The sequence below is a fragment of the Myotis nattereri genome, assembly GCF_964212035.1.
Source record: "Myotis nattereri genome assembly, chromosome: 4".
Lineage (NCBI taxonomy): Eukaryota > Metazoa > Chordata > Mammalia > Chiroptera > Vespertilionidae > Myotis > Myotis nattereri.
The window spans coordinates 5611853-5637231 of record NC_138079.1 but is presented as its reverse complement, the minus strand read 5'-3'; the positions used below and the strand labels follow the sequence as shown (position 1 = coordinate 5637231).

Here is a 25379-nt window from a genome sequence, read left to right as displayed (position 1 = left end):
ACCTCATTGTCATTTTGATTTGCATATCTTGGGTGATTAGTAACTTTGAGCATGTATTCATATATCTCTTGGCTTTCTGTATGTGCACTTTCAAAAAGTGTCTATTTAGGTCCTTTGCCCATTTTTTGATTGGATTCTTTATTTTCCTTTTGTTGAGTTGTGTGAGTTCCCTATAAATATTGGAGATTAAACCCTTATCGGATGTAACATTGGCAAATATCTTCTCCCAAGCAGTGGGCTCTCTTGTTGTTTTCTTGATGGTTTCTTTTGCTGTGCAGAAGCTTTTTATTTTGATGTAGTCTTACTTGTTTATTTTTTCCTTAGTTTCCATTGTCCTAGGGGATGTATCGGTAAAGATATCACTACGACATATGTCTGATATTTTACTGGCTATGGATTCTTTTAAGATTACCTGACTTACACTGAATCATTTGCTGAAATTTCTTTTTAAAAACAATATATTTTTTATTGATTTCAGAGAGGAAGGAGGCAGGAAAATGAGATGATAGAAACATTAATGATGAGAGAGAAACATTGATCAGCTGCCTCCTGTATACCCTACATTGGGGATCGAGTCCACAACCCAGGCATGTGCCCTGACCAGGACTGGAACTGTGACCTCCTGATTCATTGGTCAATGCTGAGCCATGCCAGCCGGGCCATTTGCTTAAAATTTTTAAATGTAATGGGATCACCTAATGTACTAACATTTTCAAAATATATATATAAAGGTAATAACACATTTGAAAAATAAATTAGCTAAAGAAAGGATTACCCATATCCCACCATCCTAATTCAATCATGAGTAAAAAAGTCTAAGGACTTATTTGTATGCTCTTAAGAGTTTTTTCTCAGTAAATACAGTTTTTAAATCTTAATCATTTATTTAAAAATAATTAAAATATAAAGTACTTAGTTTTTACTGTCTTGATATTCATGTCTTTCTTTAAAATCATCAATTTAGAAATAACTTCTAACAGGTTTTCTAATCCTCTCCCATACATACACAGAATATGGGGCCTAATCCTTCTGAAATATGGTCACTTGCTACCATTTTCGAAGACGTGTCTGGGAAAGAGAAAGACACAATTTACTGCCATGAGTTATTCTTTCTTGTGTCTGCCTATCTCCTCTCCACAGTGGTTACCTTCCTTCCTGAAGTGTTTGGAGAAAGAGGAGTATATTTCAAACCTGCATATCAGTGCAGCTTCTATGTTGTTCTCTGGCCCCTACCCACAGCTCCTAGGATCGTCTTGGGTCCCTGTTCATTTCCCTATTGGCCAGTGCCTAGACTTCTAGAAAGCAGTGCCAACTGACTTTTCCAGGGGGACAGGGGAGGGGAGGGAGTGGAGGAAGCTATAATTTCTCTATTGTTATATAAGCGATTAAATTTTACTGGATTTTTTTTTAAAAAAGAAGAGAAATTTCAGTTCAGCACAAAACAATTTGAAATTTGCAAATTTCCTTAGGTATTACTCTTCTTATAAAACCATGGATTTCCCTATCACTGGGAATTTCTCCAGCCAGGCCTGCTGCTATGCTGCTGGGAGCTGCCTCCCCCTTTTCCCTTGCCCTGGATGCCAGGGTAACATCCCTGCAGTGCTATTACCTTCTAGTGCCGAGCAGTTTATCTATCTAAACCAGTGGTTCTCAACTGAGGACACCTTTGCCTCCCTTCTGCCAGGAGTCATTGTCAATGTCTGGAGACATTTTTGATTGTCATGGCTGAGCAGGGAGGTTCTGCTGGCATCTAGTGGGTAGAGGCCAAGGGTGCTGCTAAACACCCTATAATGTATAGGACAGCCTCCCATAATAAACGATAATCCAGCCTAGAATGCCAGTAATGCAGGTGTTGAGAAACCTGGGTTGAATTCCAGCCCACCCCAACCAAACTAGGACCACAGCATAGTCTGCCAATCCAGATTCTGATGAAGGCGATCTGCTGATGATGGCCATTTATGCCACGACTCCACTGAGCACTATAAAACCAGCAAACGTTCTTTAACATACCCGTATTTGATTTTTGAGTACAGTTATTACGCCTACCAACTTTTAAAATGTAGAAATATTTGTACTTCTGTTCAGAAAAAGTCCCTGAAAATTGGAGATGTTTTCTTCCAGTTACAATTCTGTCTACACTGCTCTTTTATGTGTAAGGATAAACACTCCTTTTTCTGAAGGCTTACCCATAAAGATACTGAGTTGAGGATGCTTTGGGGCAGGAAACCACAGGCCGCGCCCACAGCTGGGTGATGCTGCAGCTGCAGAAGTCTGAAGATGGGTGCTGTGGTGAGAAAACGGCATATTTTTTTGTAGTTTCTTTTGCTTGGGATTGTGCACATCTTGTCATGATGCGTGCCTTACTGTATCATAGTTTCCTGGTTACCTATTTGACTCCCCAGCTCCCTCTACCACACTCTCTTAGTCTGTAAGATCCTCCAGGCTTTCCCAGTTCCTGCAAGGGCCCAGCCCTTGGAGGACCCCCCCACAGTTGTTTGCTGAATAAATACATGAATAATTGCTCTGTAGAATCAGGTAGAAATGACATGTCATAGTCCAAGTTTAGGGTGAGGTGTAAAGAAGGACTTGCATTAACTGTGCAAACATGGGGAAGGTACGCTGCTAGTGTTGAAGTTCCAGTCGCATGAATGAGAAGTTTCACAATACTAATTTCTTTAGAGAGTAATTTTAAAAAGGGATTTCCATTTAATGTTCTTCTTCTGGTCCCATTTACTCAGAGAAACAAAACAACAATTTTTTAAAAAGTATATGTTTGAACTGTATTTGGGATGACTGAGGATCTCCAACTTGAATGTGTATCAGAAATGCACGAGGAGCTATTAAAATACAGAGCTCCAGGCCCTAATGCTAGAGACTTTAAACAGTGTGATATGAGGCCCAAGAAACTGGCTATTTATTTATTTAAAAAATATTTTTATTGACTTCAGAAAGGAAGAGAAAGGGAGCGAGAGAATAGAAACATCAACGATGAGGGGGTATCATTGATTGGCTGCCTCCTGCACGCCCTCTATTGGAGATCGAGCCCACAACCTGGGCATGTGACCTGACCAGGAATTGAACCCAGGACCCTTCAGTCCGCAGGCTGACGCTCTAGCCACTGAGCCAAACCAGCCAGGGCGAAGCTGGCTTTTTAAAGAAATGTCTTCTGATGCTGAGTAGTTAGTTTCTGAAGCAGATGGTCTTTGTTCCAATAGCTTATAAATGAAGGCATGCCTTGGCGCTATTGGAAGAGTCTTCTAAAAGAAACAGCAACAATAATAATAATGCACATTCCCAGACCTCAGCCTAGTGGTGTTTATTCTTAGTCAGCAGTAAAACATGGCTACTAGGAGTGTGGCTGGAATTCCTCAGATCCCTCCATCTGTGGCCTCAACCGGTCCTGTTCTGGACGAGGGAGGGAGTCGCTCCCTCCACAGGCTCCTTTAAGTGGCTCAGCTTAGGGAACGGGGCTACAGAGAAGAGGTTCGTTACAATGTGATGTGAAGGCAGGTGGAGGCTTCCGGAAGCCTCTCTAAGTGCCTGGAAGGGCTTGTAGAGAGGTGGCTGTCACTGCATTAATTTTACCTCATTTTATTTCAAACACAGGGCTTTACTTAGGCTCAATGAAATGTCCTATTCACATCACTCTCATGTTCAACAGTCATCGAGACGTTTAATGTAACGAAACGAAGAGGGGAGTGAAGAGTCAAAGGAAAGAGGGAAGTTTTCCTCCAGTCACGAGGCAAAGGCTGGTAGAAAGGAAGGTGCAGAGACAGGATAAAGGAAGCCCACCGGAGCCCAGATTGTCCGTGTTCTGGTCCCGCCCCCATGAGGCGCAGGCCACGCTGTGGAAGGTGAGGCCCCAGCCCGAGTCCAACTCATCCAGAGTTCACCTGCCAGACTCCTAAGAGACCTGGTCCTTCCACTTTGCAAGGTTCCCCAAGGTGGGGAAGGGTGCGCAAGGAACCCTTCCGAACCTGAGACCCATCACGTACACTCTCCTCACACACCTCACCTAGCTTGAGCTCCGAAGAGCAGGCGCTCTGTTGGGCTCACTGCTCTCCCCTCAGCTCTTTTAATTGCCCTAAGATGTAGTCCTTGATGTTTTGAATAAAAGAATATATAAACAAACAGCAAACCCAGCATCTCAGGGTCTCACAGGAAGGAAAATGTTGTCCCAAGCAGCGGGCCGTCGGTTCTCAGAGGGTCAGCTGGAAAAATAGTAGAAAGATGGTTCTAAGAAGCTTTTATTTTTCTTATTTCTGGTATCAACACACTTCATTTGATACAAACTGAATTCTGGTAATTATAGGTAAATTCTATGAATGTATGTACAAAAGTGGCAATACAAACCAAGGGCAGAGGAAAATAGCAAATCGCTTTATTAGAATGTCTTCATGTCTTTGAATTTGGACAAAGTAAACATTAAAATAATGATATTATCTGAAAAGTGAACTTCATGAAAGTAAAAAAGTGATGGTTAATCCATGTATTTAATCTCACCAAAACATGGTGAATATGTGAGGTGATAGATGTGTTAATTAACTCATTGGGAGAAATCCTTTCGCAATATATCTGTATATCATATCGTACATTTTAAATACCTCACAATTTTATTTGTAAATTATATCTCAACAAAGCTGGAAAACAAACAAAAGACTTCATTTTCAGAGATTATTATCTCTCCTAGAATGGGTTTTTAAGACTTCTTTGAGAAGGTGTGTGAGAAATTTTTTCAAATAAAATGCAAGTTTATTTGCTCAGAAATATTTTTAAGAAGACACCATTTGTGTAGCCCCCTTCTTTTAGCATTAAAAATTTTTCACACATCTCTGTATTTCCTGGTCTGGGTTAGCACCCAGAGAAAGATGAAGAAGAAGGTCTGGCCCCTCCCCCAAGAAGAGGGCAGCGTGCGTTGCAAGCTGTGTAAAGATCCTTCTCTATTTTACAGTCTTTCTTACTTTGTTATTTAGAATCCAATTTATTACATTTTGCTGATAACAACAGCCATGCTGGCATATTACACAGGCTTGCAACATTAAACAAAGATAAAAGTTGTGCTTATTTTTTCCAGGAAAAGAAAATGTGTTTAGAAAATGCTCTTAAAGTTGGTAAAGATGTAAGGAAAAAGTATTAACTAAAAATGTTTGCTCATCAAAACATAGCAGGCGGCATTAATGTGTGAACACATACATTTGAGGTCTCCTTGTTAAAGAACAAAAAGAACATATTTAAAAACATATTTTTCTAGTAGAATTGACAATGTTGGTGTCTTCATGGGTTTGTTATTGTTTTGCCATACAAATTAGTCAAAGTTAAATGCTGTCCTAGACTTTGCTTCCAGAACTTTAAAGATTTTCATTCCTTCTTTTGGGAGAATTTGACCCTGGTTTGGCCAATAATGCTTCTAGACTTGAGTCCCAAGAGCCAGCTAGGCCCATGAGGCTTCTGCTGAGATCCACAAGCATGATCCGTGTGAATCCTAGGAGCTTTATCATGAAAACATTTGATGGAAGGCTTAAAACAGTTCCTGTGTCATTTCAGAGCATAGGAGGAACGAGACCCCCAGACCACCAAGTATGTTAACTGAAGACTGTAGCTCATCATGGCTGCCTAAGCAGTCATCAGTTCTGATGGAAGATTAGATCTTGACTTCAGGTTCGTAGCGTATATACATAATCTCCTTAGGGATTTTAATCTTCATATATGTGATCATCATAAAGTGATGTAGAATGCTAAGAGAGGAGACTAGGTCAAACATATTTCTCAGTATAGGTCTGCCTTTGAAGCTACTGATTTTTTGGCTTTTCCATCAGATTTACTATCTTTAGGATTTCTTAGCTTTGGTGAATATATGCTCCTCCTTCCTCCCACCAAGAGCATGAGTGAAAGAGAACATGACTCCAACAAGGATTTTTATCTCATTTCCGGGTTTAGGAGACAATTTGGAATACTAAATTTAGATGTCAAAAAAATGCAACTTTAAGAATTTCTTGTTGGCTTAAGAGAATTGAGTCAAAGTACCAGGTATTTTTAATTTTGATTTTCTGGTAATGCTGCATGTGTTTTATATGATATACTATGCATATGCTGGCTCCAGCTTTCTCTATGTTTTCCCCATTCCCAGTTTCCAGCGCACAGTCGGTGCTTGGTATATGCTTACTGAACAAATGGATTTGGTGCCATAACCCAAGGACTGCTGGCCTGGCAGGTCCAGGAATTTTCCAGTACAGTCTTCTTCTTAATCGATTTGGTTCATTAAAGTAGAAACAGTGAGGCTAATTGGCCATGATGCAGACTAATTTCCCCAGGTTATTGATATGGCTGTCACACACCCATTAGTTAGCAAGCTCTTGTGCAGGCACCTAAGGCAAAGGACCTAATCAGTGACAGGATTTGGACCTGGACAACACAGACGGGAGAGAAGAAAGAATGCAGCAGGAACTGGTGAATCTGCCAGCCTTTGGGAACACGGACAAAACTGGCAGACACCTGCCCTGTGGGTTACAACCCTGGCTGCTCACTAGACTCACTTGAATTGTTCTTATAACAAGTAGATGCTAAGCCCTCTACTCAGAGATCTAGATTCAGTTGTACTAAGGTAGGACAAGGAAATTGGAATATTTTTAAAGCTCTTAGGTAATTCCACTGCATGGCCAGGATTACAAATTACGTGTTAAGGCAAGAAATGAATAGTCCCCATCCTTCTACCTTTGCTGATCTCTCCCATTCAAAAGGTCGCTACTCGCCAGTGAGGTGCTACCAGCAAGAGGTCTGCATTGGAAAACTGCAAGTCAAATGTCAGCAAATACAAAGCTCACTTCCTGTTGGTATTGGTGCCCTTTTACAAGCCCATATATATCCTATAGCAGGAAAATTCTCACCCATAAGTTGTATTCGTGTGTCAGTAATGATTGAAAGAATTAAAAAATAAAATGTAATTATATTCAAAGTGTGTAAAATTTGGATGTATTTTTTAAAAATTACATTAAAATAAATACAAAGCAATATAAATAAAAATTTACCTACATTTTAAAATAAGATTTATCCTAAAGTATCTTAATTTATTTATTAAAATTAAAAGGCAAACTACAAATTATAATATAAATCAATTTTTATCAAATTTTAAGTCAAAATTATTAAAACTAAAATTTTAATTAATTTTTAGAAAGAAGGGTGGGGAGGTAGAATCAATTTTAATAATATATTTATATATTACATTTAATATAAAATATATAACAATATAACATTATAATATAAGGCATTTAGTATAACATTTTATTTAACTCACATATCCAAAATGCTTTCATTTCAACATTTAATCAATATTAATAAAATTAATGAGGATAAACTTTCCAAGAAAAATTAATCAGATAGCTAGTCTTTCTTCCTCCCTGACTTAAAAAACTATTTTAAAAAATGTATTTGGTTCTTAAAAGTTGAAAATAACTTTGCTTTGAGAAGACAATGAAAAAGAGTGGGTAAGGGGGACCTTCTATTTCTACTTTTTTTTCTCTCTCCTTTTAGACACTTGGAAATTTTCTCACAATCTATTTGCAAAAATTCAGGCAGAAATGCCTATGTAAATAAGCTAACCTTCTAGAAACTGCGGCCAACTGCTTAGAACAGATTTGGCCCCATAAATATTTTTGGATTCCCCCTCCCCCCCACCCCAAGAAATGAGGTTTATAATGTGGTAATCTTTTCAGTGTAGGAACACATACAATTTCATTTCTAAGAAACTTAAGAATCAATATCCTAGGCCAGTGGTCAGCAAACTGCGGCTCGCGAGCCACATGCAGCTCTTTGGCCCCTTGAGTGTGGCTCTTCCTAAGCCTTAGGAGTACCCTAATTAAGTTAATAACAATGTACCTACCTATATAGTTTAAGTTTAAAAAATTTGGCTCTCAAAAGAAATTTCAGTCGTTGTACTGTTGATATTTGGCTCTGTTGACTAATGAGTTTGCCGACCACTGTCCTAGGCACAGCTACCCCAAGGTTATGCAAGACCCAGACGTATATTTTGTGCGGACCTGTCCATCTAAATAACTTGAGTCACCCACCATTGGCATGTCAGCACAATTCCAGCAGCCCATTCTCGCATGTCCTCATGTGAGAAGTATGTGTTGGACTGGGTAGTCTGCCCCTTCTGGAACCAGTGTCCGTAGGCCTGAGTCTAGAAGCTCCTGGAGGCATCTGGTTGAGCCACATGCAAGGCGGAGAACAGAGAAAGAAAGGTTCTGTGCTGGGTACAGGATGCCATGCCCAGAGGACACCGCCATCCCAAGAGACCCAGACAGTGTGGAGGAAGGCACTCCAAAGCGAGCCTCCCCCTCACCCCCCAACCAGGTCGAAGGAAGGTACTATGCAAGTTACCAAGGACCTAGTTAAATAAGTCCCTTTTGGTGGGGGCATCCCGCTGGATGGACACACAGAAAGGAGGACTGGCAGAAAGATTGCTGATCTTGGGTTGGAAGAGAACCCTCTGTTTTTTGTTACACTTCATTCACCCCAGCGATATTTATCACACATCATGGACCAGGCATGACAGTAGATGCTGAGATGAGCAGTGGTAAGTGAGCGAGCTCTCACGGAGTTCGCAGTCTAGAGCAGTGATGGCGAACCTTTTGAGCTCGGCGTGTCAGCATTTTGAAAAACCCTAACTTAACTCTGGTGCCGTGTCACATATAGAAATTTTTTGATATTTGCAACCATAGTAAAACAAAGACTTATATTTTTGATATTTATTTTATATATTTAAATGCCATTTAACAAAGAAAAATCAACCAAAAAAATGAGTTCGCATGTCACCTCTGACACGCATGTCATAGGTTCGCTATCACTGGTCTAGAGGGTGGGGCCAGAGCATCGGAATGCTTTAAAATTCCCCCAATGATTCCAATGCCAGCCAGGCTGAGAACTACTGACTTAGTGGGCAACCAGTGACCCTGGGCGAATGAGTGTCTCTGCTTCTGTTCTCCATGGTCTCTCATCTACCCCAGCAAATCCCGAGTCCCTGGGGCAGGCTCTGGCACAGGGATGTTTGGTCGGTGAGCTCTTTCTGCACTGCAGGTGTTCAGGGACTCTGTGTGCCACTACGAAACCATCCCAGGACGGTGCGGCAGCTGGCTGTGGTGGGCCAGGCTGCACATCACATTGGGTTGTTGGCGTCACTTCTTTTACGACTGTTGGGACTATTTTTCTCCTGGAGCATAACACCAGGTTGACTCCAAAGCCAGTGAGGCAGCTTCCCAAACCACAGGTATTTTTTCAGAACGTAATACCTCACCTGAAACTATTATACAACCAACTCGCTGGCACGTTCTGCTAGAAAATTCAGGCATCTTCATCTTCTGTCAGCCTTTTGGAATTTAAGTGAATAAATATCTTTAAACTACAAAATGCTTGCCTACTTCTAAACTCAAAATGAAGCTTATAAAGTTTGTTTCAAATGAGCTTCAAAGGGGGAAAACCATGTGTTTTTACTTAATAGTTTTTTGACAGTTCCTACCTACATACTTAACTCTAGTTCGTAATTCAGATCCCCTTAAATAAAATTGTTATTTCTTACACCAAGCCTGGCTGGCTCTCTGAAATGTACTGCAGATAATTTAACTTGATATCTGCTATGTTTGTAATTTATCAGGGCTGCCAAATGCTGATTACACGAATCATGCTAGTTGGCTCCCAATGGGATTCTCCTCTTGAGTTCATACTGGGCAGCTCTCTCCATCTTTCCATCATATTTAGTTCATGTCTTCTGTGCTTTGTGCATGCAGTTGTAAGTAGTATTTTATTTACAACTTTATAAATCATAAAATGACATAATTTTAAACACACAGTTAATAGCCCATAAAAATAAAATCAGGAAAAGAGAAAGAAAACATCTGTTTTGGGGAGTCACTATCATTTTTAATATTCTTCTCTTTCTTATTTATTTATATATTTTTTGAGGTGGTTTCTAATGAAGCTCTCTCATGCAGCTGGAAAATCCCCACAGCTGAACGGCTGGCTGTCTCAGCCACAGAGCTGTCAAAGGCTTCCCTGCACAGGAGAGAAAATGGGAATGTGAGGAAAGTCCAGGAAGAAGGAAGCCCTCCTTCTTTCCTCCTTGGTAGCAGCAGGTTTTTAATGATGTCCTCAAAACAAAGTTCTGCTAGGAGTTCTGGGCTCTGCTATTGATGTGCATGTCCGCAGTTTGGCTCAAATAGGACTGGGTGTGATTTCATGAATTCGTTCTTCCAATGAAGCTCATTGCTGGCAGTCTCTGTGCTCCACACTTGGACCCAGAGTTGAATGAGACATGATCCCTGACCTCAGAGAGTCCTCGTGTCCTCTTGTTGAGGTCCCTGCAGTCCACAGGCAAGAAGAATGAATAGGCAAGAGAAAGGGCAATTTGCCCAGGAATGTTCACTCTTTGGAGAGTTGACTCAACCTACACAAATCACAACAGAGTATAAATCAGAATATGTTCAAGCTGACACAATAATCTTAACTCCTTTCTTCCTCACCACTCAGTATCCCCACTTCCAACTCACTATATGTGTGTGTGTGTGTGTGTATATATATATATACACACACACACACACACATATAGTATATATCTGTTCTGAGTATATGTATACCTATATATCTAAGTATACATACAAAAGTGTTATATGTGTTTATATAATGCACACCAAGTATACATATATACACTAAGTATAAGTATATATATTAGTGGGAAGAAATATATATTCTAATTTAGTGCTTACTATGCATGCAAAGATCTAAACATCTCAATGGCTTGTTCCGGCATTGACCTTACCCAATGCAGACTACATATCAATAAGAGGCATAATTGTACTCATTCTGTGTGATACAGAAACCAGCTGGAAGGTGGCAGGTCGCTCAAGGTCATGCAGCGAGCAAGGGCGAAGCTTGGTTCCTGCAGGCCTGCTGATGGCAGAGCTCTTCCAGTTCAGCGGTCTCGATCTCACCGAAATGAAATGAAAGTCTATCTTTGCCTCTTGGGTCAGTAGCATTTTTTTCTTTCTATTTATTTCAGATGTCAATCACTTTTTTAAGGTCATCTAGTTTACTTTTCCCAAATAATTTTTCAAAAATATTTGAATACAATTTCCCCCCCCCCATTTGGAGCAGAAATTTCCCAATTTGGGGAAAAATCTGCTAGGATCTAAGCATGCCACAGATGGGTTGTTCATCACGCTCCCACTGAGAAAATAAGAAAGAAACCATAACATTCTTCTTTCTCCTCCCTTCCTCCCCTTTCTCCTTCTTTTCTTTTTTATTGCTAGTATCTCCTTTCATTTCTTCTCTTCATTCCTAATTTAAAAGCTGTATTAGGCCCAGTGTACTCATATCTTAGTGAGAAGAAGCATGCCTACAGGAATAATTATCAGGAAATAGAATATGTACCATAATAGAAATATATTCAAAATACTGGACAGTTCCAGTCCAGAAGAGGGTGTGATTATTCTGAAGAGGGTGGGGCCAGTGAATCTTTCACACAAAAGACTCTCGACTGGATTCTTGAAGAATGAATAGGCAGAAGAAGGGGTGACGTGGGACGAGAGCACGGAATTTGAAAAGCTGGGCAGCGTCTTCACTGGCTACAGTTTCCTACATTAGTGACCGCTCCATACAAGATTAGGAAGAGGAACCGAGGCGTGGGAAGGTCAGAGGTGAACAAGTATTGTGTTGATATTGGCCACGTGTGTGCTGTTTCTGAAGACACGCATCCTGCTGCTCTCCATGTTGTTGTCATGACAGGTGGGGCAGCTGCAGGGATGGCGCCCGGCCAGTCTGTGATGATGGAATGATTTCTCTCTCCTGGAAATCATGATTCTCAATGCTTAATTTTTATCAGGAGCATTTCTGTTTGTTATAAAGGCCGTTCTATGCGGTACAAGTGAGCCAGGCTGTATGGCAGAGCATTGGTTTTTCTCACAAATATCTAGTGCAAGGAGAATGGGGTCTTCCTGGTGGGCAAGACCAATCCCTGATGATGGAGATGAAGCCCATCTCCCCTGAAGCTCGTGGCTGCACAGGTCAGAGTTCAGTCCACAAAGAAGAAGGTGGAAATGGTTGTTGGGCAGCACTCCACAATGTCTGCTACAAAGTGAATGAGAGTATGAGGAGAGGATCTGATTGACACTTGCAGTTAGCACAAATGAGGCATCTGTACTAATGAAGGAGGAGCATTACATATTTTCTCTCTTCTTTAGCAAAAATACACATTATCATAGGTGACATATAATGCTTTGCAGAGAACTTTTTATTAGTTTTTGCTTTGTTTTACTGTATATTTATCTATAATCTTCAAAAACAGTGCTTTGTAAATATTAGTGCTGTTAAATTTCTACTCATCATCTGTAAGATTTAAATTTGTCTTAATTTATTCAATACCTGAATACCTACAGAAGGCAAAACATTTGTTTTCTGGTAAAGGTTGTCTTTTAAAAAAATGCTAAATAAAAATGTTTTCTTAGGAACAACAAAATAGAAGCCACCAGGGTTCTGAGATGACCTCAGATAGAGCCAGCTATCCAGTTTGAACCACTTGCTTATCCCTGGACTATTATTTGAGGAAGAAAGAAATTTCATCTCCTTTGAGGCACTGTATTGATAAAACAGCCTTTCCTAACTAGTAGACTTGTTACCTTTTTTTGCAGGGAGCAAATCTTTCAATTCTGTCATAAGAACCTGAAATTTAGAATGTTATATAAAATTTACAGGTCTTTTTTTAAACGGTTGACTATTGTTTAGGCCAAAATCACATGTTGGCGCATAACCACTGCCCCTTTGGCACTGCTTCTGTCTCCAACACTTCCTGGCTGTATGACTGGAGGCTTCTACGTCTGGGCCTCATGCTTTCCCTCCACCACAGGCACAGCCATATTTGCAGGGAGGCGGAGAGAGGACCCCTGGCCAACATTTGAAAAGAGGGGGGAAAGGTAGATTGGGGGCTCTCTGTGTCATTTATTTGATACTTTATAAAGAGACTAATTTACTAGGAGAAAATACTGCAGAGCATCTAGTTTCTCAAATCAAGGAAGTAATAGATCATGGCAGATGGAAAGGTATCCTACAGATGAGGACTGTTGAGTGGATTCGGTGAATTAATATGTGTAAGTGTAAACACACACTTAAGGTTGATATTAGCAATGCAACTTGCTCAAGGTCACAGCTAGTAAGTGGAGGAGTAGATGGACCTCCTAGACTGACCCTTCCATGTCTCAACTTGTTCATGCATTTTTGTCATTTTGCTCTGTATTCTTGAAATTTCCTTGATTTTACCTTCTATAGGACTAATTCTATCTTTAATCATGTTCACTATTCAGTTCAATTTTTTAGTGAATTCTTTTTCTTTATTTGGCAATCATATTTTTTTTTCTAGTGCCCTGGTAGCTCATTCTTACCACAGCCATCTATTCTCATATTGTGGATGTAATATTCTTTCTGTCTCTGAGCACATTAAGATGATTATTTTTTTAAAGGTTTTTTTTTTTTTAGTTTTCTGGTTATTTCTATTTTCTGCAGGGTGATCAGTTCTGTTCGTTCATCCAGTTCCTTTCCTTCTATTGGTCTTCCTCAAATATCTGATCATCTTGCATTTGCCATTCATATTTATGAGTTAACATTTGTATGAGGAGTTAGCATGATTTCCCTCCGCAGCTGTGTGGGTCTTTCCCCCAGGAAGCAGGCTTCTCCCGATGGTTGACTGTGTGTTTGTGTAAGTGCCCTGGCTGTGTTGACAGACTTCACTTGGCTCATGGATATAGAACAGACAGGCAGCCTGAAGACAGCCTCCAGTTACCACGAAAGAGGACCTGACTTTGGCTATGGAAGGCTCTTGTGTATTTCTTTCCTGAGCGAATCAGGTTTCTCTCTAGTCTCTCTCCATGCGAATTCCCATCTAGGAGGTGGGAGGGACGTAGTCACAGGGCATTTCAGCTCCGTTTTCTTTCTAATTTCTGTCTAAAAGCCTTTTCCCAGCAGATAATTCACTTTCTTAAAGGATACTTGTCGGGATTTATCCTGTGGATAAACACTGCTGTTCCCCAGGTGTTTTTCCCTTAATATCTGGTGCTTGCCCATGCTGCCTCTATTTATTGATTCCAAACTTCTTCCCTTACTATGGCTTACCTCACTCTTACTGTTCAGATTCCATCTCCTTTTTATCTTCTTGTAAGTTTTCATAAGTTTTTGTCCAATGATGGTAGATACATAACTTTCTAAAGTACATTGTCCATATTTTTATTTATATCTGTACAACCTTTCATACATTTGAATAGATTTGGAAGCCTATGCTCAGCCTATTATTTTGATTAGTCTTTCTGATAAGTAATTTAAAAATACCTTTTCTCTTTTGCCTTCTTTAAATTTCTATTTAAGATTAACGCTTTATACAGGCTTATTTTGAAAAGGTGACAATGAAGAAGTATATGTTTGCTGATGTAGCTAATATGTGTAATATACAGGGAAGAGGAGCAGAAAAACATACTAATTAGATAAAATTAGTTTTATCTAATTGTGCCAATAACATTTAAATCTAGATTTCAGAGTTCCTGAGCGAACTTCAAGCTCTTACTAAGTGAGAAATAATTCAAAGGATCAGAAGTGGAAGGTTGATTCTTTCTTGATTTACCCTGTGCCACTCTCAGATGGTCACCCCTCTGGACCCTGAGACAGTGCGAGTGGCCCTGCTGCTGATGTAACTGGTCAAGGAGCCCCCGGCTGTTCTAGGGTTTCCCACTGCAGCCCACTGGGTACTCTGGTTATTTTTGGAAGCTGTAGAACAATGTCTGAACTCCAAAACCTGGTCCTCAAATGCCAGTTAGGAATGTCAGGGAAATAAGGTATAGTACTGGGGTGGGGGTGGGAGGCAAGACGTGATCACAGATCTGTGGGTTGGGGGGCAAGAAGTGGTTGTAGTTCTGCAATAAGAAGGTAGTTGATGTTTATTCAATATTGAGGGCAGGCCTCTGAAGTCATACATGTGGGGACACAGAGAGCTCATCGATACTTGGTTCTTCAATGGCCCACCAAGGAGCTGGATTAAAAACTCGCTTTCATCCTTGAAAATACAACCTGTTGTGGACTGAATGTTTGTGTCCCCCAAATTCATAGGTTCAAAATCTGGTGGCATTAGGAAGTGGGGCCTTTGAGAGGTGATCAGGTCACGAGGAGGGAGCCCTCATGAATGGAATTAGTGCCCTTGTAAAAGGGACCCCAGGGAGCTCCTCACCTCTTTCCGCCATGTGAGAACACAGTGAGAAGTCAGCAGCTGCAAACCAGGCGAGGACCCTCACCAGAACCCCACCCACGCTGGCCCCCTGATCTCAGGTCCCCGCCTCCAGGACTGTGAGAAGTAAATTTCTGCTGCTTATGAGCCACTCGGCCTATGGTACTTTGTTACAGCAGCATAAACGAAGACACACCTAATTGTATTTTTAGAACTAGAAATAATAAAATAGTAATGCAGTTTTAGAAATATGGTATAGAAGGGAACCTCTGTAGAGTTCAGAGGTAATAAGTAAAATGTCTGCTTGGTTCTTTCAAAAAAGTGTGCCATCCTGACATCAGTCCAGGGGTGGGCAAACTTTTTGACTCGAGGGCCACAATGGGTTCTTAAACTGGACCAGAGGGCCGGAACAAAAGCATGGATGGAGTGTTTGTGTGAACTAATATAAATTCAAAGTAATCATCATTACATAAAAGGGTACGGTCTTTTTTTTTTTTTTAGTTTTATTCATTTCAAACGGGCCGGATCCGGCCCGCGGGCCGTAGTTTGCCCACGGCTGCATCAGTCCCTTCCTCATCACCACAAGTCTCACCTGGCGGTCACGCCTGCCCACAGCAGGTGTTTGAGAGCCTGCCTCAGTGCAGTTGCTCTGTTTGTTTATACATTGCATTCAGGTACTGCCCCACGAATACATTGTTACTGTTCACATTTTCTCGCCTTCTCTATATGTTATAATATATGAAGTAAAAAGTAATAAAATAGGAAATTTGAAGAGTTTCTCCACATCCTACTAAGTCTAGCACATTGCCGATTCCTTGTTATCTTTTCAATTAGATTCATTAAAAGTAATTCTATTTCAAAACATTTTAGCATGGAAAGTTAAATATATATGTAAAAGTAGACATGAACCTATAATAAATTCCATGTACTCATCACTCAAGTTTAATAATTACTGATCTGTGGTGAATCTTATTTCATCTATACCCTCCGCATCTTCCTCACCCAAATTATTTTGAAGGCAATTCCATATATAGAACAATTTCATTTTTAATGTATCAAAATTACATTATACTCCACCTAATTAACGTAAAAGAAAATGAGAGAGAGAGAGAGAGAGAGAGAGAGAGAGAGAGAGAGAGAGAGAGAAGGGAGCGAAGGAGAGAGAGAGGAAGAAAGGAAGGGAGGGAGGAAGGAAGTGAGGGAAGGAGGGAGGAAGGGCAGAGGAAGGAACTACTGAAAGAAGAAGATATGAGGGAAGTAGAAAAGGAGAAATGTAGTTTGGTTATTATTTTATTCCTGCAAGTGCAAATTCAGCTCAAGTTACAAAAGTTTGATCAGGTGCAAGTTAATTTGCTTTGCTTTGGAAATGATCCCAGTTAATAAGTATTTACCTTCAGTGTTCAGTTCTGCTGCAAACCCATTGACCCTGATGCCTTGTACGTCAAACACTTTTAGGTGAAATTCAGGCTCTTTAGCATCATTTGATCCTACCCAGATGGCGGACATTATGGAAACAGAACCACTGGACTCTGGGTTTCCTTGCCACTTAAAACAAACAAAATAAACTCCACATTTTTCTGACCTTTGGTTTTATTTGGTCCTGTTTTCATTTTGGCCAAAAGGCTCCAATAAAGATAGAAAAATGTAAAGCTGCGGAGATTAACTGCTTGCACACAGCCATGATCAAATGTTACCCATGGGAGAACAATCAGTGACTTTCCTACGGTCTCAGGTACAGGTCATCATTTTCTGATATTGCAAGTACAAGCCTCCATTCTCCTGGGCATTGGCTGAGAAGACAGGGGTTAACTAGTGAGGCTATTTTACTAGCTGACCATTCTCCTGGGCGTTGGATGAGAAGACAGGGGTTAACTTGTGAGGCTATTTTACTAGCTGACCCGGGACACTGCTGGCCTGCGGGAGCCCTGTGGCCGTCAAACCTGCGGCTCATCTGCAAGAAAGGGCCAACATGAGTTTGAACGGCCAAAGTTTATGGAGTGAGGCAATATTTCTGAGACCCAAGACCAAAATGTTGGTCTGCTGTACCAAATTAAAGATCAAGGCAGCGATTCTGATAGCGGCCCCTCAGATCAGTACGCATGTGATGCTGTGCTGCCACAGAGCAGCTGTCCCGGCAGAACAGTCTCTAATAGAACCATTGCGTCTCCGTGTTTTACAAATCGCAGAGGGAACGTGGGAGAGAAGGAAGAACCCGACCGAGGAAACCAGTGCAATCTCTTTGGCATCACAGAGTTGATAAGGGAAGAAGCTTGGCTTTAATAGGATGCTAATTAATTTGGAGTCAAATTGCAAGTAAAAATGCCAAAATATTATTCACTTGTTTCTTAACACAACCAGTCTTCACCTTCTGCTGTCCGACTTCTTGCTTTTATTTATAAGCGAGAAGCACAGGACACTGTGCACACTGGACTACTAACTTGGTGGTGTTTCTGAAAAGGAAGGGCCATGGCTTATTGTAGCTGATACTTCCTGTGGCTGATGCATCTGATGTTATTTTATAGGCTCTTGTAACATATTGCTTTCTGCTACACGAGCTGATTCCCAGAGCAGAAGTGTGACTCAACATGCGGGTAAGACCTCAGCAGTCTCCTTGATTCAGTCACAGGGCCACTGTCCAGGGATGACTCAGGGATGCACAACCGTGGGACATGGAGGGACTGGGCAGCAAGCCTCCCCTGGAAGCCTCTCTATGCCCTGACGTGGCGACACTGGGAACTGCTTTAGGAAGGTGGAATGAATGAAATAGGGGAGCAAACCAGATCTGTTTGAGCAGGTTATACTTGTTTACCTTGACAAGAGGACTTAAAAAATATATAGGCCCTAGCCGGTTTGACTCAGTGGATAGAGCATCGGCCTGCAGACTGAAGGGTCTCAGTTTCGACTCCAGTCAACCGCACATGCCTGGGTTGCAGGCTCAATCCCCAGTAGGGGGCGTGCAGGAGGCAGCCGATCAATGATTTTCTCTCCTCATTGATGTTTCTCTCTCTCCCCCTCTCCCTTTCTCTCTGAAATCAATGAAAATATATTTAAATATATATTCCACCTAAAAAAGTCAAAATTAGAGAAACAGAGGAGAGTGGTAGTTACCAGGGATTGGAAGGTGGGAGAAATGGGGAGTTATTGGCCAAAGTGTACAAACTTCCAGTTACAAGGTTAACAAGTTTGGGGCTTGACTGTATAGGATGGCGATTATAGCTAATAATGCTGTGCCATATACGCGGATGCTGCTAAAACAGTAGATCTTAGACATCCTCACCACAAAATGAAATGGTCCATGTGATGGATGGGGAGGGTAGTGAATGCTATGGTGGTGATCATCTTGCAATGTGAATGTGTCAAATACACACTGCACCTGAAACTTACTCAATATTATGTGTCAATTACATATCGATAAATCTGAGGGGAGGGAGAGTTAAGTTTTAAAAAGAGAGAATGTATATAGTTCAGGCCTCAGACTGTGCAGTGGTGTCTCAGGAATCTCTGTCTTTACTATGTTCCCCAGGTGAGTCCAGATTTGAGAATTGAGGACCTAGATTTTCAAATACACTCCCAAATCTTACTTAGATTTTTAGTTTTAAATCTATTTCTTTCTCCTCAGTCTTTAGCCAATGACAAAGCAGAATAGTCTCTCCTTTCCCAGGTCTTCACATTCATAGAATGAGTGTTGAGTAACTTCTCTCATTGCTTACCAAACATGGGTTTCATTTGACAAAGGAAGACACAACCCCGAGATGGTTCCACCTGGTTCCAGGCCACACGGTGCAGTGACAGGAGTGCCAGACGCTGGCTGCTTTAGCCTCTGTGGTCTGTTCCATTCCATTTGCTCCCTTTCCCACTAGCTTTACATCCATGGGTGAGAGAGAAAAGTGGGTGTCTCTGGAAAATCAGACACAAATTAGGGTACATGTAGATACTAATCCTTATGCAACATTTTTTTCAGAGAGGAATGTACAGAGTGAAAAAGACTTAAGAGAAAGATCAACCAGGTACAATGTGTGGACCTTTGGATTCCAATTTGAACAAAAAGTAAAACTTAAAAAAAAAATTGTGAGGCATCTGAAAAATAACACCACCTGGATAATTAATAGCATTAAGGAATCATCAAGGATTTAAAAGATGACAGTTTTAGCATGGTCCTGTTTTTCAAAGTCCTTGAGTTTTAGAAATACGTATTGAGAATGTAATGATGTCTGGGATGCTTTAATGCCAAGGGTGAAGGGAGGGGAAAGTGACTGTGATGAAACACAGATTCGAAACCACATTGTCCCTCGAGTCGATGATTAAATCCAAGTGATGGGTGCACGAGGCTTATGGTGGTATTCTCTCTACCAATTCACATGTGTATATAAAAATTCTCATAGAACATTTTAATCCCTTTCTCTCAAGGGCTGGCTTACAGCTTGGTGGGTTGTTTGCTTTACCTGCATTGTAGTAGGCTCATTAGCGAGGCCCACAATTGGACAGAATATTGATAGCTGGATCCCATTCAGGGAGAAGGGGCCTCGGCCTTCCACCAGGATCGCTGTGACACAGGAGCTCAATCCCAGCCACTGGAAGCAGAAGCCATGGTTCTCTAGTCATGGAATCTCTTTCAAAGGAGCCATGGACGTCTACAGCCTGTTACACTGTGAGGGGCCTAACGCTGCTATAGAGAGACCATCCTATATAATAAAAGGCTAATATGCAAATTGACCAAACAGCAGAACGCATGGTCATGATGACATGTACTGACCACCAGGGAGCAGATGCTCAACATAGGAGCTGCTCCCTGGTGGTCAGTGTGTTCCCACCAGGGGAGCACTGCTTAGCCAGAAGCCAGGCTCACAGCTGGCAAGCACAGCTGTGGTGGCTAGAGTCTCTCCCACCTCCAGCAGCACCAAGGAGCAGCGAGCCAAGTGATAAGGAGCAGTGAGCAGGCGGGCACTAAGGAGCGAAGAGTCCCGGACTACGAGAGGGTGCAGGCCGGCCTGAGGGACCCCCCCAAGTGCATGAATTTCATGCATCAGGCCTCTGGTTAAATAATAAAAGCAGTTTAATAAATCATTAAAAAATTTATGGAAGAGCAATCACATATTTCATAAGAGTTCTCATAGCTCAGAGTATACCTGGGAAATGGTTAACGCCTCAGAGTCAAATGAGGATGCCCCCCCCCGCCGCATCAGATTAGGCAGCACATTTCTAGTTAGGGTGTCACGTTCAGCACCAACTTCCAAAGATGCAGAGGAAACTGCAGGATCCAGACATGAAGGCTAAACAGTGTGGCCTTTCTCCTTTATTCCTGCCCACCACCTCCTTTCTGAATCTACAAAGAGCCGTGAATCTCGAAGGGCAGGGTCTACCAGCCTTCACTAGAACTTCAGAGGTCGCAAGCTCCCAAGTTAAAGGAAAGGTGTTTGGGATTATTTTAAAACATTAATGAATCCGCTATTATTTCAATGAAATATGAACTACTTTTAGTATTTCAATGAGATATATGCTTTTTCAGTGCACACACACACACACACACACACAGGAAACAGCTTTGTCTTATGACCTAGAAGTACCAATAGAGAATCTTAGGGCGAACAGAGCTAGATTTCTGGAAAGATAATGTTTTGTGTGCTTATTTTTCTTCCAGAACTCCAAATAGTTACCTTGGCAGTTGGTCTGCTCTATGACTGCCCATCTCTGAAGACTGGAGGCTGTTTACAGAAACGGAGTCTCAGCAGTACATTTCCATGAGCTCATTATTAGTTCCCCTTCCACCCTTCAGATCTCGCATGTACAAACGAATCTCCAGGCCGCAGAAGCCCCTTTGTCGAGCTTTTGTTTTCATTCCAAACAAAGCGGCAGAAGTCAGGTGTGTGAGTACTGTCATGTCAGGGCATCTTTTTAGAATCCCTGCTTCGGTCACTGTTATTCACAGCAGCTCCACTGCCAGGTCTTGCCTGCGTCTTTATGCTAATCAGCCAGCCCACGGCTCCTCCTCCTCCCAGCCTCCCTTAAGAACCCTTCCCTGTCTGCTGTCCCAGAGGGTAACTCCGACCAGGCTCAGAAATCACTTGACTTAACTCGGCTGCACTTCTTTCTGCTTGTGTGTAATTACTCTAGCAGCCCTCTCTATACGCGGGGCATTAGATTTCATGTCAGCAGAGGGAGTCCAAACGGCCCAGACTGTCATCTGTTGGAAACAGTTACTGTGTAGGCTTTTACACTTGAAGGGGGAAACTTTTCAATATGCTCTGAAATGAAAGAAGAACTTTGTGTTTTTATCCAAGTGCACCAGCATCTTTTTCTGTGGGGGCAGTCACAGCGGGGAATGCTTATTTTCAGAATCACGACCAGGAAACACTTGGGAATGTATTAGAGAAGTACATGGTTTACACGCGAGGACGGGATCCGCGCGTCCCTCTGTGCTTCGGGGTGACTGGCCCGGGGAAGGAGATGCCCCAGAGACCCTGGAGCCGTGGTGATACCGCCGGGACCATGTCTGCTGTGCCAAGAGGAGGCGGCAGCCACCTGCTGCGCGGTTTGCACACCTGCAGGCTGAGGCTCCCCGAGGACCCGCAGCAGCGAGGTGAGCCCGGCAGGTTGATGAGTTGTGGGTTCTGTGAGCTCCAGGCCATTGGATTCCTGAAAGGGGGCGGGGGAGGGGGGGTTGGAGAAGTGCCTGGGAATCTCTGGTTGTAAAATGCTTGGCAATCTTGTATTTTTAAACCCTGAGAATAGTCCTAACAGGGATGCATAGGGTGGGTTAACCTGGACTCACTGTTGGTGTTTAAGGGACTCTGGGAGACTGTAGACACGCACATTCCTTGGAGCTGTCATTCTGGAGCTCATGCGTCTAAACATCTGGCCGCTGCCATTCTTCTGGAGTTTGCCCGATGTTGTGTCATTGAAAGCACCCAAGCGGGCCAGACTGGATCCGCTGCAGGGGACGGGGGGGGGGGGGGGGGGGGGAGGGGGGGGACGGGGGGGCGGGGGAGGGGGGGGGCTGCTGAGAGTGGCTGTGAGTTAGCCTGGGACTCTCTCCCTGTCCTACTAGTCGTGCACTTCTAACTTCGAGTTTAAGCTTAATTTTGTCTGGCTCTCTGCCATATTCCTTTGTGGGCAAATGAAATATATTCTTGACTCTTTCCCTTCACGGTCCAGGAACAGCTGGAGTCGGGCAGAGCAAAGGGTCGCGTTTCACCCCGTGGGCACTCGCTCAGACTAAGCCCGCTACCTCGCAGCCATCCTCGCCCTCGGGCTTTTTAAAGTTTCAAGTCCACTGTCCTGCCAGCTGGATCAGTCCATGGCAGGCGATTGACATGAACAGATGGGATGATCCCGCCCATCCATTCCGTCCGGGACAGCAAAGGACACTGGAAAAGTCCGGGTGCTGTCACAGATGACATCATCCCCCCCTCCGCCCCCAGATGAAGGATTTCCCCCAGACATCTATAGCTTCTCCTCAGTGACCTGTGATGGATCTGGCTATGGATCAGTCTAGGCTACAAGCTCTCTATTTCTTCTTCCATAGACACAGCTTGGGATTTCAGTGACATGGGGAGTGTAGGCGAACGGACTGAAACGCCCCTCTTCCCAAGGTAGCGTCTGTGTGCTAGCATTTGTGTGACCGTGTCAGGCCGCCTCCCTGAATGTGGGCTGATGCTGTACCAGGCTTAGCGTAGCGTGGGTAGGAAATACTTCATGTTAAATGAAAACAGAGAAAACTCGTAAGACCGTTCGCTGCCATCAGGGTTCGTGTGAATCATTTTGAACTAACTGCTTTGGAGCATAAAGTCCTGGCATGTGTCTGGGTTTGAGCACAGAACTAAAACGTCCTAGCTCCCCTGTCAGTAGGCAACCCAAATTCAGCACAGGGTTCTTGTGTGCTGCTCGTTTTGCTTGAAATATTTAGAGCTGCCTTCCCCCAACTGCTGGTGTAATATTTGTTATATAAGACTTCCTGGGGGGGGGGGGGGAGCATAAAGAGGGTGGTAAGAATCATCCATAAAAATGACCACCCAAAGATGGTTGCTATTAACATTTGAATGTATAGTCTTCTAGCCTTTTCTTCTATGCACATGTTTAGATTATTCTATTGTGTGATTTTTAAACAAAAATAGACTTTGTACATGGTGCTCTGTAAACTGCTTTCTAACTTAAAATAGGTCATAACAAATGCCCACATCTTCATATATTCTCCGACCACCTTATTTGTAACAGTTGTATACTATTCCTTCCTATGGATGTAGCAGAATTCCTTTGGGCAATTCCCTACTGTTAGATAGTTCATCGATTACTATTTTTTTACTCTTACAAACAACACTGTGTCTAATATAAACTAATGGATAAATCATTGCAGAGATAAACTTATTTTCGTGGGATACATTCTTAGAGGTGAAATTGCGGGGTCAAAGAATATGCATAGTTTTAACGTTTTGCTTTTTTGTGTGTGGTTTTTTGGCCAAATGGCCCTCCGATCAGCTGTGTAGGAATAGATTCGCAGGAAACCGGGTATTGCTTAAAAAGCTCTTTCCCAACTTTACAAGTAGAAAATAGGATCCCACTGCTGTTTTAATTGAAGGCAGGCTGTCTTGACAGGTTCTCCCTTACTGGCCATATTCAGAGCAGCCTGGAAATATCGTTATGATGGCATTCTTCCCAAAACACCAACAAGACTGAAAGTCTGTCTCCTTTCTCAGACTGCAGCTTTGGCCTAGGACAGTGGTCAGCAAACTGCAGCTCGCGAGCCACATTCAGCTCTTTGGCTCCTTGAGTGTGGCTCTTCCACAAAATACCACGTGCAGGCACACACGTACAGTGTGATTGAAACTTCGTGGCCCATGCGCAGAAGTCGGTTTTCATCCTGGGCGAGTCTATTTTGAAGAAGTACTGTTGACATTTGGCTCGGTTGATTAATGAGTTTGCTGACCACTGGTCTAGGATGTTTAAAAGCAGCCATCTTCTTCCACAGCCGAGTCTCGAAATGCCTGCCCACATCAACCACAAGCTGTAGAGTTGTGAAGCGCACGAATGCAATCCAGACTGACAGCTGGCTGTTCCAACAAATGCCGCCCAGACACCTGAGTTGACAAGTGAACCTGGGCAGTGTTTGCTAGGCTGCTGAATGGTGTTCCAGTTACGGTCTTGGAGTTTAAAAATATTCATTCGGTGCAGGGGCTCTGATTTTTCCTCTAAGCTATATTCAAACCTTGCTATTATGCAAAGTTCAGAAAAGTCCAAGGAAACAAAGCTGTATGTTTCAGACTGTGGTCTAGCTTGGATTCATTCACTGAGGCATTCTGCCCTCTCCGCAACCAGCCCAAGGTTCCAGCTCTTTTATTTAGCATAAAGACCACGATTAATTGACATTTAATTCTTCAGAGGCGTGACCAGGTTCAACACATGCATTCTTTCTTTTCTTTTTAAATTAAATTTTAATAAATTTTTATTGATTTTTAAAGCGAGGAGAAGGAGGGGAGAGAGAGAGAGAGAGAGAAAAGAGAGAGAGAGAGAGAGATACAGTGACTTGTCGCTCCACTTATTTATGCATTCATTGGTTGATTCTTGTATGTGTCCTGACCAGAGGTCGAACCCACAACCTCAGTCAGTATATCAAGACAACTCTCTAACAAACTGAGCTACCAGCCACAGCAACACACACATCTTTTCCAACCCTTCATACTGTATGCTGAAGTGTTTTATGTTAACTGAAGTATTTAATTCTTTCTACCTCGTCACTCATAAAAAAAGTACGTTTGGGTATTCCTCTAGATAAAAGTCACTTATTCTATAGCAGTTATCGGGACGATGACTGTGCAAAGCACTGTGTCAGATGCTGGGTATGAAAGTTGAACTAAGCCACCTCAGCTGAGGTTTCTGGTCCACACGGCGTTACCTCTATGGTAGCAGATGCTACATCAGTTGAGAACAGAAGTCCAGTAGGCTCCTCTCCCCACTCATTGCTGTCTTATAGCTTCTTCCGTGACATTTTAAATCCATTTATCTATAACATCTATCTGATATTACATCTATAATGATCTGGCAGATACTTCAAAAAGAAGATATACAAATGGCCAATTGAAGCACATAAAAAATGCTCAACCTAATTAGTTAGTAGGGAAATGAAAAATAAAAACTACTG

At 42.3% G+C, this 25379-nt stretch overlaps 1 protein-coding gene across 2 annotated transcripts in view; it reads left to right on the top strand.

Moving 5' to 3' along the window:
- The first annotated feature begins 21281 nt into the window (after positions 1–21281).
- RANBP3L (RAN binding protein 3 like) overlaps positions 21282–25379 on the top strand; it is a 40455-nt gene continuing 36357 nt past the window's right edge. Inside the window, exon 1 of one of the 2 annotated variants that reach the window (XR_013995960.1) lies at positions 21282–21824. Coding sequence is in view for 1 of the 2 variants with exons in the window: in XM_081090552.1 (XP_080946678.1) it covers positions 21623–21824 (202 nt within the window). In the remaining variant the exon portion in view is untranslated. The remainder of the gene's footprint in view (positions 21825–25379) is intronic. The other variant, XM_081090552.1, reaches the window with a different exon arrangement.